This window comes from Somniosus microcephalus, chromosome 7 (genome assembly GCF_052327205.1).
Source record: "Somniosus microcephalus isolate GS21.2 chromosome 7, FLI_Smic_1.0, whole genome shotgun sequence".
In the NCBI taxonomy this organism is placed as follows: Eukaryota; Metazoa; Chordata; class Chondrichthyes; order Squaliformes; family Somniosidae; genus Somniosus; species Somniosus microcephalus.
In genome coordinates, this window is record NC_140993.1 from 249632154 (window position 1) to 249648486 (window position 16333).

At 43.2% G+C, this 16333-nt stretch overlaps 1 protein-coding gene across 1 annotated transcript in view; it reads left to right on the forward strand.

Moving 5' to 3' along the window:
• riok1 (RIO kinase 1 (yeast)) overlaps positions 1–10003 on the forward strand; it is a 33717-nt gene extending 23714 nt beyond the window's left edge. The window contains exons 13-17 of the mRNA XM_085993592.1: positions 745–810; positions 4861–4980; positions 6584–6637; positions 7255–7401; positions 8375–10003. Coding sequence (XP_085849718.1) covers positions 745–810; positions 4861–4980; positions 6584–6637; positions 7255–7401; positions 8375–8488 — 501 coding nt within the window. The 3' untranslated portion in view covers positions 8489–10003. The remainder of the gene's footprint in view (positions 1–744; positions 811–4860; positions 4981–6583; positions 6638–7254; positions 7402–8374) is intronic.
• The last annotated feature ends 6330 nt before the right edge of the window (positions 10004–16333 follow it).

The window sequence follows — 16333 nt, forward strand, 5'->3', positions numbered from 1 at the left end:
GCTCTAAGGAGAACAATCCCAGCTTCTCTAGTTGTTCCAGATAACTGAAACCCTTTATCCCTGGCACCATTCTATTACATCTCCTCTGCATTCTCTGCAAGGCCTTTGACGACCTTTCTAAAATGCGGTACCCAGAATTGGACACAATATACTAGTTGAGTATTGATTACCAAAGTGATTAACTTCTTTGCATTTGTACTCTCCTCTATTTACAAAGCCAAGAATCCCATATGCTTTTTTAACATTATCAATTTGTCCTGCCACCTTGAGCCCCAAGGTCTCTCTGTTCCTGCACCCCCTTTAAAATTGTACCATTTCGTTTATACTGCCTATCCTTTTTCCTTCCAGAATGCATCACTTCACACTTCTCTGCATTAAATTTCATCTGCCATGTGTCTGCCCATTAGTCTGTCTGTGTCCTTCTGAAGTCTGCTACTAACCTCCTCACTGTTTAATGCATTTCATAGCTCTGTGTCTTTAAATTATTTGTTATCTCTTGTGACTACTGGCCTTTTTCTCTCTTTTCAAAGAAGTATGACTGATTACAAATTTTGGACTTTTAGATAATTGTTGGTGCAAAATCCTTTCAGTCATAAATAACTTTACTGAGCAAAGGGATGTGTTGCAAGATAGTATTCCAAGAGGAAAAATGAAAGTTTACTGTATAAATAATGGAGCAGGATAAAAGATCCCTTGTTTATTTTGTATCTCTAACATTACCACTGTTGTACTTATGTTAATTAGGCAATGGAAATAGCTGCAGAGGGAACAGAGGAAGAACGATCCAACCAGGACCAAGTAGATGAAGAGGTGTGTATCTTCTATTGGAATGTTGCCTATATTTTTTTCTGCAAAGGTTTTCTAATATACTTTCAGTGCTGTTGTAATTTCCCCTCGGGCACATCATAACACCAAAAAATGTAAAATAAAATGGACAAATGCACATTGGTGTGCTGTTAGCATGACTATCTGGATGAGGTGATTTTGTACAAGCTTCAGTGCAAAAATAGCCATTGTGATTAACTGCTAAAAGATTTCATTTGAAAAATTCTAGTAACCCTCATTTGCATTTTAGGGTGCATTCACGCATCAACTGCAACGCAGTGCACCAATGCTACAGTTATAGTGCAAGTGCAACCTGAATCCAGTGCCAGTGTCGGGTCCAACCTTATCAATGAAGCGGAGCGAGAGCCCCTGAAGGAAATAATCTCACTCCACTCCACTTCAGAGTCAGTTCGGATCTTTACATTCCAAGTTTAGTGTTGCGAAGCAGTTGCTACTTTGCACTAATGCTAAGCTTGTGAAATATGAATGCTCAAATCTCACATTGAGTTGGACATTGGTAAGCAGTGCTCTGTTTGTGTTTGCACACATGTACATGGCTCTGGCTTCACCAACTTCACACGGGTATATCAATGTGAAAAGGGAGAACTAGAGGAAGCTCCTCGCTCGCACTGCTTACATAAATTGAACAGGTTCTTCACAATTTGGAACAGTATAAAAGTAATGAAAGCTACACAAAGGCTTAAGATAATTAATGCAAAATATTAACTTTTTAAAGAAAATGCTTAAATTTAGGAACTTCTCTTCCAGGCCTCTCTGGTAGCTGACATTAATTGATTTCCTCTTCTAAGGCACTGTCCTCCTCCCTTTCAGAACTGTTGTTATAACATAACTTAACTCCTCAAAAAGCATACCCTCAGCCACTCTGTCCTTGCAAACTACTGCACCATCTCCAATCTCCCTTTCCTCTCCGAAGTCCTTGAATGTGTTGTTGTTTCCCACATCCGTGCCCATTGGTCCCACAACTGCCTGTTTGATTCAACTGTTTTCAAAGCTGTGCAGGGGTGGAGGGGCAGAAATCTGATTGTAGAAATGTTAAGCCATGAGTAACATCCTCTCTGTAACTGGTGCATCATTCCTCTGCAGCCTCCAACGCATTTGACTGCAGCATCTTCCTCCAATGTCTCCTCCTCCATCGTCCAGCTCTTTCGGTCAGCCTTTGCTTGGTTTCACTCTCACCTAATTAAATCTTAGCCAGAGTATCTCTAGCAATGGATTCCCTTTCCACCCCTGCTCCGTCACTTCAGGAGCACCTGACTCCTGAAGGTCCCTCCTTTTCCTCATCTACATGCTGTCCCTCGAGGACATCATCAGTCATAAGATCAGCTTTCACATGTATGCTGATGACACCCAGCTCTACCTCTCCACTCCTTCACTGCCTTTATGCTGTCCATTCTTCGATGAGCTGCAGTTTCCTCTAGCTAAACATCAGGAAGACCAAAGCCATTGTCTTCTGTCCCTGCCACAAACTCTCTATCCTCGCCACCAACTTAATCCTCCTCCCCGGTCACACACTTCGGCTGAACCAGACTGTTTGCAATCTTGGCCTGAGGTGTGCTTTCTCTTCATTATAAAGACCTGCAATGTCCACCAGCATAACATCGCGCACCTCTGCCTCAGCCCATCTGTTGCTGAAACCCGTATCTCTGCCTTTGTCACCTCCAGACTCCAGCACTCCAGTGCTGTCTTGCTGGGCCTCATATTCTTCACCCTTCTTCATAAGCTTCAGCTCATCCAAAACTCTGCTACCCAATCCTTTCCTGCACCAAGTCTCGTGAACTCATCATCCCTGTCCTGCTAACCTACGTTGGCTCCCCGTCCCCATGTACCTCAAAAGTTAAATTTTCATAATTCTGTTTAAATTCCTTAGTAATTTTGCCCCTCGCTGTTTCTGTAACCTCTTCAATGCTACAACTTCAACTTCCCCTTCCCCTTAACTCTGTTCCTCTGTCTCTGGCCTTTTGTGCACCCCCTAATCCTTCTCCCCCCACCATTAGCCACCTAGGCCCCATTCTCTGGGATTCCCTCCATAAAGCCCTCTGCTTCTCCACCTTCTTCTCTTAAAACTCACCTCTTTGACCAAGCTTTTGGTCTTTCCTAATTTTTTTTGGCTCGGCATCCATTCTTTCTTTATGCCTCTGTGAAGTACTTTGTTTTTCTATAATAAAGATGCTATATAAGTGCAAGTTTTTGTTAAATTTTAAACTGACTTAAATTTAAGGTCCTAGCTATGCCTGCCTTTTCGTGGGCTATGTGGAACATTCTTTGTTCCAGTCCTACTCCGGTCCCCTTCCTCACCTCTTTTTCTGGTACATTGATGACTGTATCGGTGCCGTTTCCTGCTCTTGCCCTGAACTAGAAAATTTCATTCACTTTGCTTCCAATTTCCACCCTTCCCTCACCTTCACATGGTCCATCTCCGACTCTTCCTTCCCCTTCCTCGACTTCTCTATCTCCATCTCTGGGGATAGGCTATTGACAAACATTCACTACAAGCCCACTGACTCCCACAGCTACCTGGACGACACTTCCTCCCACCCCGTTTCCTGTAAGGACTCTATTCCATTCTCAGAGTTTCTCCGTCTCCGCCGCATCTGCTCTGGCAATGCCACCTTCCATACTAGTGCTTCCGACATGTCTTCCTTTTTCCTCAACCGAGGATTCCCCTCTACTGTGGTTGACATGGCCCTTGACCGTGTCCGTTCTATTTCCCGCTGAATCGGGCTTTCTTAGCAGGGTCTTTGAGTGCTCCAGCATTGATTTTCCTGCGTCATTGTTTCTGTTGCCGCCGCTGTTTTGGGGCTACGTAGACGGAGATGACAGAGCGGATTAGGCAGTGGTCTGTCCAGCAGTCGTCGGCTCCTGTCATGTTGATGTGGACGTCCTTACGGTCCCTCGCTCGGACGATGACGTAGTCCAGCAGATGCCAGTGCTTGGAGCGAGGGTTTTGCCATGAAGCCTTGTACTTGTCTTTCTGACGGAACAAGGTGTTGGTTAGGACAAGGCCATGTTCTAAGCATTTCGTCAGGAGGAGGGTACCGTTGGAGTTGGCTTTCTCTACCCCGTCTCTGCCGATCACACCTCCCCAGAGGTCTGTGTCCTTTCCAACTCTGCCGTTAAAGTCGCCAAGAAGGATCAGCTTGTCACCCGTTGGGACTCGGGACAGGGATTGTTCAAGGCTGGAGTAGAATTCCTCTTTGGTCTCATCTGTGGCTTCCAGTGTTGGGGCGTACACACTGATGACCATAGCACACTGGTTCCGGGCTAGGTTGAGCCGAAGAGTCATGAGGCGTTCGTTTATTCTGCAAGGGGAGTCTCTTGAGATGTCCAACTAGTTCTTTTTTTATGGCGAAGCCTACCCCATGGAGGCAGTGTTCTTCTTCAGGTTTGCCTTTCCAGAAGAAGGTGTAACCACTGCCTTGCTCCTTGAGCTGGCCTTCCCCTGCCCGCTGGGTCTCACTTAGGGCGGCGATGTCTATGTCGAAACGTTTGAGCTCCCGGGCAACGATAGCAGTACGATGTTCCAGTCTGTTGCTATTGGGGTTGTCCATGAGAGTCCTGACGTTCCAGGTCCTGTACTTCATTTTACAGGGTATAAGATGCCTGTGCGTGAATTCTTTTATCGTGGGGTGGCCGTTGCACACCAGCTACCACTGGCTTGACAGAGCAAGGTCTTGGTCTAATGGCAAGGGGATCCAAGACGATTGGAGACCAGGCTCTGCCACATTGGCCAAGCTGACATTGTAATTATGCTGTATAAAATAAAAAATTAAGGAAAAAATGTTGCATATATAATCAATAAAATAAACATGCATTAAAAAAATAGTAACATTGAATTTACCCTCAATATTTTATTTTCTAGATTACATTTTCTTTCTAACAATTGTAAACTGAGTATTGGACTGGGGAATGGATTTTGACACTAAGAAATTATTAATTTGATATTGCATTATCTTGGATAATTTCTGTCCAATGGTTTAAGGTTAGTTTTAAATATATTTACTACTCTTTCTGTAGGTGTTCAAAAATGCCTATATTCCCAGGACACTGAATGAAGTGAAGCATTATGAACGAGATGTTGACATAATGATGAAGCTCAAGGAAGAAGATATGATTATGAATGGACAGCATGACAATGTAAGTGGTAGTCCATGTGATCTGCTATAGGAAAAAAAGCTGAGTTTTGTGTGAAAATATTAATATTGCTTATTAAAAGAATGCTCCAGGGAAAGACATTGTCCTTATCCTTGTCTATTTGTGGAAACCTCTGCATCAATTTTTTTTTAATGATTTCTACAAGTTCCTACCCCCCAAGTAGCTGTTCTTCTAACAGAAATTGTAATTTTCACTTCACTTTTTTTCAGCTGGAGCACTGACATTTTTAATTTTGCTTTGCTGTGGATACCAATACACTGACCCGGATTTTGCTGTAATAAGGTTATTACAGGGTAAATCTGACAGCAACTTCTGGCGTTCACTGATGCGCAGTTAAACGCGAAAATCCAGAAGTTGCTGTCAGAGATACTCTGCTCCTCCACAGTTGCATTCCTCGCCGATAGATTCGGCATTGAAATCCCTGTAATGGCGTGAACTTGTGGTACTTACCCATTAGTTCCGCACTAAAGACGGATGAAAAAGTTAGGGCTGGTGCATTCAGAAGTGAGTGAGTTTTTAACTGCGTAATGAGTGATGATTACTGCTGAACAACCTCTGTGGCCCTGAAAAATTAATTTTAGAAGTGTGGAGTCTCATTCCCTCAGAAAATTAAAATATATATTTTTTGTTTTTCTTTTATTTATCTCCCTTAATCTCGTCTGTATGTCCCAATCTTTATTTTGCTTTCTGTACAATGATTTAAATGCAATTTATATTTCCTTTTTTTATACTTCCTGGTTTGCAGTCTGCGTGTCTGAGACTACTTCAATCTGATTGGTTGAAGAGCCTTGCTGTTGCTTGTCCTGCTCACAGACGCAACAGATACCCTGTAGAGGGTACTGCATTGAAACCAATGCCGGATTAGTAGAAATCTCCGCTGACAATCTCGCGAAAAGTCTGGGCAGCTGTTCGTGAGGTGAACAGCAAAAGCCGTTCCTTCAACCGCTGAGAGGAAAATCCGGGCCACTGTGTCTCAGCTTTTTATTACAGAGATGAGTCGGTTGAGTGTGAGGAAATCCACAAAACAATCATGTTTCCACACCCAGCTTCAGAAACAATGGTACAGCAGCCATGAGTTGGCCAGCCATTATGTGACAAATGGGGCTTTTGAGGGATGGTAGTGCTTTGGTATGGAACACCTTCCCACTTCAGGCACCCATGTCAGCATCAAGCAGAGTTCCAGCTGAAGAGTGAAACTTCCTCCATTTTGACCTAACAAAATGCAACAGTGTGAAATTTCCAAAACCCACATAAACCACCTTTGTGGCCTTCGAGTGGTATTCTCAAATAGTTTCAAGTTAATGGCATATTGTGCAAATTTGTTCCTTTAGTGCTAATTGTACACATTTTAAATTAATTGCTGCTTTAAAATATGTCTATTTTCAAATGCCAAGTGCATCTACTCTTTGAGAAGTTTGGTGGCATACTTAATAAATCAAAATGTAATGTTTAGAAAATACTGCATATGAAAAAATGCCCCATACTTTATTATAACGTATACTATCAGAAAAGCATAATGTTTGCAAATGTTTTCCAATAGTAGATTAAAAACCACAGTCTAATCTGCACTTTTATTTTTGCTTAGATTCTGTACCAGACAGTAACTGGAATGAAGAAAGACTTGACTGGTGTGCAACAGGTAAGATTTGTACTTATTATTATACCAAATACATTCAGAAGTCAAGAATCTTGTATGTCCAGCAGTCCTTTCGGGGGTCCCAGGATCTGGTCTAAATTATGAGTGAAGGTTAAGGAAGTTGGGCTTATTTTGTTTAGAAACGGGAAGACCAAGTTGTCAAGATTATATAGGGGATTGACGAAGTTGATCTGGGCAAATTGTTCATTTTAGGGAAGGATTCATATAGCAAATTTAAAAATTAGGAAGTTAAGAATACAAAGATACAACTTTTTTTTAACAAAGGATAATAGAGTAACTTTCCAGGAAGGCCATTAAATAAATAATGCAAGTGGATTTGAGTTGATTCAATCTGTTTCTAGAGACAAGATATTTGGGAATGTGGTGAGTAGGTGGGTTGAGATTAATCAAGGAGTGATGGGCTTGTTAATTCGCCTTTCCTGTTGCTAAAAAATAAAATCTCATCGGAGCAACTGAATAATTATTGTACACTTGGCTTCAACAATAATGAACCAGTCAGTAATTGGGGTCTGCACTTTTAATTTATTGTATGGATTGTGTGTGGCAGATTAAGTTCCATTAATCCAAAACTTGAATTCATTTTAATTTATTTATACCAGGTACCTGCTCTCCTCGAGAATTCGGAAGAAAGTGATGAAAAATCTAATTCTGAACATGATAGCTCTGAATCCGAGCTTGGTTCTGATGAAGAGGGAGATGGGATCCATCCTAAAGAACATACTCAGGAAGACAAAACTAACAAAAAGGTTAGTTTTCATTTGTCAGTCCGGTTCCTTTAGAAATCGTTCATTTTCATGGCTGAGGGGGAGCTTGGTAGGATTATTGGGGTCCTAGCATTTAAGGTGCAGGCAATGGTTTTAACATTAAAGTTTCCACCTGACAATTAATTTTGCTATACTTGATTATTACAGTAAGTGCAGCAAATTAGGCTTCAGTGCTGTTGTGCACGGTACAGTGTAGCTGTGCAAAGTAAAATTGTGCTATTTAGTATTTAGAAACCTTGAATGATTTAATGCTCAGTTTTTTATTGTTGATGACCACGGGGAGTAAAGATGAAATGCAGGCTTCAGTCCAAGTATGGTTAGAGGCAGGGTATAATTCAACCAGGGCGGAGCAAGGACTGCAGTGATGGAAACTAGAAGATGTCAATGGGGGATTTTGAGAACACAATAGAAAGTGACCTAGAGTAACTGGATTCTACCCCAACTTCTTCCCTATGCACCCAGAAAAAGTGGCGTTGTGCCTTCGGGGCCAAGGAATTATTTTTTGGGTGGGGTGGGTGCTAGTTTTGCTAGGGATGAGTGGATGGTGTGCAAGGTTGTACCACTGACTGGTTGCGGTGGGCTTGTTGTGCCTAATTCTTTCCCTTTACATATGTTCAGGGACCAATCACATTCCAGGACCATAAGAAAGTAAGCTTTAGAGCCAGGCCCCCAATCACCAGTGAGCAATGGCTTAGTTTGGTCGAGAAGTACTGGAAGTACTGGAGTGTTAATTTTTTTAACTAGTGCACTTTTTTTTGCCAGTAGACATATTTTCCTGTAAATATTACTTCTAGAGATGTAATTATTACTTGCATTATTTGTACTGCTGATAGTGAATTAATGTAATAAATTGACAAGAAGTTAGTTAGAATGGAATACAATGAAAAAAGTAAAATTAGTATTGATTCATCTATGTTTATTACATGTATCTGAACAATGTTATTTCTGTTTATAGGACAGGAAAAAATCAGTTAAAGAAGCCCAGCGAGAAAAACGAAAAAACAAAGTGCCTAAACATGTCAAGAAAAGAAAAGAGAAGGTTGCTAAAAAGAAGAAAGGGAAAGCATAGAAATTTTAATTGGACTATTAAAGCAGTTGGTGACCAGAGAGTTTGTTGGTTGGCAACTGTTCACAAGATTATTAAATGAGGAAGGCCATTTTGCCCATCTTGTTTCGTCCATCCAGGAAGACACTACAGCTCCCCCCATTGCAGCACCTAATTGTTTCTTCAATAATTCCTAGGGTTTTCTCCTCCACTACTCAATCTGGAAGTCCATTCCACATGTTGATTACTCTTTGTGTGAGGAAGCGCATTCTGATAGCTGTCCTAAATTTACCTTTTACCAGATTGAACCTGGGTCCACCTATCCCATTCTAGCAATTTAAAGTCATATATAATCTTGATATATGACTAAACGAGAGAGGTAATGTGTTATATTTTATCCATTACTTTAATGAATGAGCAGCACATAATGTCAGCATTATGTATGTGTAAATAGAAGGAATATGAAACTGAACTAATTTGTTGGAAAATATTCATGAAAGGCACCTGCTATCAGAATTTAGCAACAAACCTTTTACGGTAGGAATTTCTAAACAGCACAGTGTTAAGCAGTGGTGTCTGTTGGCTGTATTTTCCCCCAAAACTCAAATTTCCTCAATTCTTAATGCAGTGCATATATTGGAAAACATGTTCAAGTAGAAAATATTTTTAAAAATGGAATGGAAACAAAGATTTGGAAGCATTGTTGTAGGAGGGGGCGCTGGGTTCAAATTCAGCCCAAGCTGATAGGATGGCTGATTCTGTCCCAAGTCAAATTAATTTGATCAGTCTAAACTCCGTTTTTGATGAACACTGGTCAATAGCACTGAACTTCCTAAAATACAGCACAAATTGACAGTCACATTCAGAGAACCTTAAGGATAGATGATTGGAATGTTAAAAATTCTAATGGGGAATCACCTTTTTGAAGTTGAGATCGAAGCATGTTATTGGGACATAGTAGGGAGGAGTGCTTTACTCTACCTTTGGCTATGTTGTACCTGGCCTGGGAGTGTCTAGTGCTAACATGTGGTTCCCAAAGTAAAAGTATATCTTTCCACACCACTGACCTCCCTTACCTTGGTGAGTATTTAAAAAATATAGGGCACACATTGTTCCAAATTGTTTTGAACAACCAAGGCTCATTGTTAATATTTAATATCGTGTATGCAGTTTTTCCTCCCATTGTTAAAGATGTCAAATGGTGTAATTGCCATGATGGTATCTGGCCTCGCAGCAAATCCTTGCTTTTAATCTCCTCAGCAAGATTTCCAGCCACTAAAACTACAGAAGAATTTTCAACATGTTTTGGTAAATCTTGTGCTTATTATGTATATGTATAGAAACAAAAAATTGATTTATTTTTGAATTCTGAAATACTGCAGTTCTAATGATAAAGTATGAGTTAATCCCCTATATGTTGCGTTTTTATATGCAGCATATAGGAAAGTTAATTCTCACTTTATATGCATTTCCAAATGAGTTTTTTATTTGTGTACACCGGTAAACCAATGCTTACGCAAAATAAAACTTAATACCATAGCATCTGTGTCTCTTTTATTTGAATGTGAGATCACTTGTAAGCTATGGCTCATTGTCTCAGCTTTACAGCAAAAACTACTGAATGTGGAAGTCAGGTACAAAGTTGTAATTCAATCTCCAGATCTACACAGTGTTCGCAAACTCTTTGGGCTGGATTTTCTCAATGGAGATGTGCTGGAGGCAGGATTTCTGGTTTCCAGGTTTCAGTCCCGCCCCCAGTGACGTCTGACCAACCCACATTATTTTCCCTTGATTGGCCTTGTTAAGCCTGCCCTGCGGGCTTACCGGCCAATTAAGGGAAAGCCGATGACAGATGACGTCAGCGTATGAAGCTTCATCTGTCAAAAAAAAATTTGACATGAATTGTCAGCATTTGATAGCTTTGAGAAGCTGTCAAACACTGACAATCTCTGTTCTAAGGTGAGCCCTTGCACACGCTCACCAAGACCCCTCAGCAGAAAGCAGATGGCTGCTGCATCTGAGAATGCAGCAGCCATTCTGTCATCTCTGCCGTTGAGATGAGGCACCTCCGGATCCTCAAAGGTTGAAGCCCGCAGAAAAAAGCAAAGGTAAGGAAACTTTTTCCAACACTTTACACTCACCTCTCATACTTACCTGGCCATACTTGCACCCATCACTCACCTCTACAGCTGACATTTCAACCCCACCAGACCCACTGCTCGCATTGCTGACCCTGGCGGGGTTTCCTGACGTTGGGAAGCCCACATCAGCAGGCATAAAATGGTGAAAAGCCTCTTTACCTGTTAACGGGCAGTTAATTGGCTCTAATCCCCTTCCCACCTCAGAGACAGGTCCCTGCGCAAGTCAGAGACTCGCCTCCTGGGAAGATGGTTGGGACCTGCTCCCAATTTTTCCCATTTTCCCAGCAGTCCTGCCTCTGGACTGGTAAAATCCAGCCCATTTTCACATTTTGTAACATCCTCCACCCTTCAGTTGAATTAGTCTGATGACTCACCCTGCCCCCATTCTTTTTAAAAATCTTTGCAAAGTAACTGGTGTTAATTGCCTCTGACTACGATGTAACTATGGCAACTGTACCATGCGGGTGAATGTCACACAAAATTCATATAAGAACTTCCAACTGCCAGTTTTACAGTAGTACGATAGCAAAATACTGCGGATGTTGGAAATCTGAAATAACAACAGAAAATGCTGGAAATACTCAGCAAGTCAGGCAACATCCGTGGAGAGAAATTTGAGTTGACGTTTCGGGTTGAACCCTTCTTCAGAACTGGAAAGAAAAGATGGATCGGAGGCAGGGCTGCGATCGGACAAAACTTAATAAAAGAAAACAAAAGAAGTAAAAACGAGACAATGAAAGGTGGTCGAAGCTAGACGAGATGGTAATAAGCTGAGATTGGGTGTAAAGTGTACTGGCAGGGCAAGGGATAGCTGCCAGGTGTGAGAGCGAAACAAAAGGAAAGGGTGGGTGGGGGGGGGGGAAAGGAGTGGAAAAATTACAAGAAAAAATGAAATAGGGGCCGAGGTTATGATGTGAAATTGTTGAACTCGATATTGAGTCCGGAAGGCTGCAGAGTGCCTAATCGGAAGATGAGGTGCTGTTCCTCGAGTTTACGTTGCGCTTCCGTGGAACAATACAAGAGGCCAAGGACAGTGAGGTCGGAGTGGGAATGGAGCGTTGAATTAAAATGACAGGCGACCGGAAGCTTGGGGTCACCTTTACGGACTCAACGGAGGTGTTCCGCAAAGCGGTCACCCAATCTGCGTTTGGTCTCCCCAATGTAGAGGAGACTGCATCGTGAGCAGCGAATACAGTATACTAGATTGCGAGAAGTACAAGTAAATCGCTGTTTCACCTGGAAGGGGTGTTTGGGGCCCTGGACAGTGGGAAGGGGGGAGGTATAGGGGCAGGTGTTACATCTCCTCCGCTTGCACGGGAAGGTGCCAGGTGAAGGGGAAGGGCTGTTTGGGGTGATAGAGGAGTGGACTAGGGTGTCTCGGAGGGAGCGGTCCCTGCAGAATGCTGAAAGGGGAGGGGAGGGGAAGATACGTTTGGTGGTGGGATCACTTTGGAGGTAGCGGAAATGCCGGAGGATGATCCATTGAATGTGGAGGCTGGTGGGGTGAAAGGTGAGGACAAGGGGAACCCTATCGTGGTTCCGGGAGGGAGGGGCAGGGGTGAGGGCAGAAGTGCGGGAGATAGAACTGACAGGGTCGAGGGCAGTGTCGATCACGGTAGAGGGGAATCCTCGGTTGCAGAAAAAGGAAGACGTCTGAAGCACTGGTGTGGAAGGTGGCATCGTCGGAGCAGATATGGCGGAGATGGAGAAACTGGGAGAATGGAATAGAGTCCTTACAGGAAGCGGGGTGGGAGGAAGGGGATAGGTTATCGACCAATATTCACTACAAGCCCACTGACTCCCACAGCTACCTGGACTACACTTCCTCCCACAGAGTGCCGGTCTATCGACCAGCAGCAGCGACAGCACATGAGCACATGGCTGCCCGTGATGCAAGGGATGAACTTATCCTGGCCAGATTTGCATAGGTTGCCCATGTTGGCACATATCCATGGCTCCATCTTAAGACATCATAGACAATGGACACGACTCTCTGGCCTCCTTTCACTTTGGCCACCAACCTGACAACGCAAGTGTCGCGGAGCCCGCAAGGTGGAACTGCCGAAGGGCAAAAGAACAGATGCCATAATGCCATCATTTTGCCATCAAATCATTTTAATGCTTTCCAACAGGGATGGCATTTCATCAATACACATAAACAGTCACCCAATCTGCACACACATCTGCAGATTAGGTCCCTTGCCAGCTGTACCCACACAGCCTTGGTTTCTTTGGGAGGCCTCTTCCTCCCAGATGAGTGGAAGAGCACCTCCCTGCTACCTCTCACCCCCTCAACCAACATTTGCAGCGCTTCATCCAAGAACCTCAGGGAGGCCCTTGCCTTGGAATTGGACATAGTGGTTTCTCAAAATATGTTGCAGGTGGTGCAGCATCGACAGAAATCCTGTGGAATGATCCAAGGCAACAAGCAGCCCTTAAGAGGCTGGAAAAGTGATGTCAGCAGAGGCGAGTTTCAGTCCCAAAACACTAATTGACCAAGAGTAACCCACACCTCTGAAATCAAGTGGCCAATTATGGGAAAATTGCAATTTTTTCAAACCTATCAGTGGAGGCGGGTTTTGAACCCACCCAAACCGAAACCCGCCTCCAGTGGGAAAATCGCCCCCCTGATTTCTATCCAGGTGGCCGTGCTGTAAAGTGTCTATATCTTAATATTGGAGGAGGGCAATAGAAGGCTTGACTTTAATGTTCGCCCCCCCACCCCCCCCATCTCTATACAGTTGAATAGCCTATTGAGATTCATTCTCTTGGATCAATTATGAAGAATGCCCATTTGGGAAAGGTGCTGATAGGTTGTTTTCATCTGTGGAATTGTTTACTAGTGTGAGTTGCTGACTTCAGAAGAGAAGAAAAGCAATGGGGAGGAATGATGACCACAAGTTACACATAATGGCATTATCAAACAGCAACCCAAAATGCTAAGAGGAACCAAGAGTACGACATAGTTAAGCATTAATTTCAAAAATAAGCCTAGCTGTGATGAGAAGTCGGTGCCAGTTACTTTAACCATTGCAAAGTCAGCAGAGTCGAAGATTCATGCAGTCACACTGCTCGAGAGCATGGCGTGTGAAGTAATGCTTTTGAAACTCAAGCTTAGCATTAACTAGTCATTACTTTCTAGTATACTTTTACTATTTTTACCTTGGTGGTGTCCTGCGCTATGGGTCTTTCCCTTGGTTTCTCAAAAGAAAACACACAGCAACATTTAAAGCACTACATCAACATTGAAAATATATAACTGATGAGAAATTCAAATTTTAATCAAGGGCTGAATCAGTATCACCTTAGTACTTTAATGTCTAACACTTAAAACAAATGCAGTACTGGAAAACTACAAATGTTCAATTTTTTCCACCATTTTTCTGTGTTTTCTCCTGCCACACATTTGAGCTTTCGTTGAGGGGGATGCAACTCTAAAATCCCAGCACCTTTCTGTTTAATTCACAATTCTTTTTTAATTCTCACCATGTCACTTCCCCCACCCCCCTCTTTAAAGCATGAAGGAAGCAATTTTGCTGATTATGACAACAAAGTTCTAGATCTGGAACAAATTACTTTTTTATATCTTTGTAAATGTCTAATCTGTACACTAGGTGTTGAGAAGAAAGTGAACAGATCTCTATTATAGGATGTGATGAGAATAGAATGTATGGTTGTGGATTGCATGAATATTCAAGGCCACAACGTGGCAGTGTTGGTTCAGGCATTTCTACATCCGCCCCTTTTGAGAAGGAGCAATGGAAATTGTAATAGTTGTATTTACACAGCACTTTTAACATGGAAAAATGTCCCAAGGTGCTTCACAGAGGTGTAAACATGAACAAGACAAAGACGGAGCTACTAGGAGGGTTGGCCGAATACTTGGTCAAAGAGGTGGGTTTTAAGGAAGGTGTTAAAGGAGGTGGAGAGGTTGAGGGGGAAATCCAGATCATGGAGCTCAGATAGTTGAAGGCACGGTTGACAATGATTGGGTGAAGGGAGGAGGGATGCCAGAAAGTAAAGTTTAGTGGGAATTGCAAGGGAGCAGGAGTTGGTTCTTGTGAACAAGATGAGCTCAGAGTAGGTATGAGGAGACAAACTGGAGAAAGACATGGGTTCAAGCCTGGGGCAGAGGGGAGCCTAGGGCAGCACAGTGGCATAGTGGTTAGCACTGTTGCCTCACAGCGCCAGGGACCCGGGTTCAAATCCGGCCTCGGGCGACTGTCTGTGTGGAGTTTGCACATTCTCCCCGTGTTTGCGTGGGTTTCCTCCGGGTGCTCCGGTTTCCTCCCACAGTCCAAAGATGTGTGGGTTAGGTTGATTGGCTATGATAAATTGACCCTTAGTGTTAGGGGGATTAAATACGTGGGGTTACGGGGATAGGGTGGGATATGTGTCGGTGCAGGCTCGATGGGCTGAAATGGCCTCTATCTGCACACTGGGGTTTCTGTGATTTCTGGGTTTCTGTGATAAGGCTTGGCTTGGGGGTAGGGGGGGAAGCAGCAGAGGCTGGGGGTTATCTTTGTTCTACAGGATGATCCTGGAGTAGTGTTCAGTTTTGGCAGAGGAGAGTGAGGCCTAATAGTGTTTCATGTGGCTTAGACGGATCTAGTAATGCATGGCCAAACCAGTTGTGTACCAGATACACTGAAGTCTGCATCCCTTGGACTTGAGGAAGCGAAGATTGGTTGGGGGGTGGTCACACCAGGGGGATCAACCAGGATGGGAGAGAGTAAAGGTTTTGCTGGCGACAAGGGCATCAAAGGTGGACATGAGGAGAATAGTTAAACAGATCAATAGTTGCAGAAGTATTGTGGCAAATGGTTGGCCAAAGGCTAGGCAGTTAGGATTTAGAATCATAGAATAGTGCAGCATAGAAGGAGGCAGTTCAGCCCATCATGCCTCTTTGAAAGAGCTATCCTATTAGTCCCACTCCCCTGCTCTTTCCCCATAGCCCTGCAAAGTTTTACACTTCAATAATTAGAATAGCTTTAATTTTGAAAATCATGGTCAGTTGAAGGAAGGGCCATTAATGAAGACGATGACACTCTCCTAAATTCCCTTCCTAATGAATGAAACTCCTGAGAATACTGATGATTAGAAGTATGCTTCAACATTTCAGTGCTCTCCACATGTGTTCATGGAGAAATGTTATCGAGTTAGGTTGTGACTTTTACTTCTGTGTGAATCTTGTGCTCATCAAAATGAGCAATGTTGCTGTTGGGGCACAGAACATTTTCCATTTTAAGCACCCAGTGTCAGCGTTACAGTACTGTAGGGGTTAATTGCAGAGTAAAGCTCCCTCTACTCTGCTCCGACAATATGCCTCAGCCCCAGAGGAGCACCCTTACTGCACCAGTGTGATATTTCTACATTTCTCACACAAACAGTCCTGCAGCTACCCTTAGTGAAGTTGACAATTTAGTGCTGAATTAGGCAGTTTTGTGCGATAAGCCCCTGCTCACTGAGAACAGGACTGATACTATCCAAACACTGTCACTTAGAACCCTTCACCTAACAGACGGAGGAGACTTTCATTCCATCAGTCTGTTGGACTCAAACCTAGGTAGCTGAAGTAAAAGGTCAATGTTTAACACTGCACCATTCAGTCCCCTGACTCATTGAATCATAGAATAGTTACAGCATAGAAGGAGGCTATTTGAGCCCATGCCGGCTCTCTGCAAGACCACTTTAGCTCGTCCCACTGCCCCGCCTTTTTGCCGTAGCC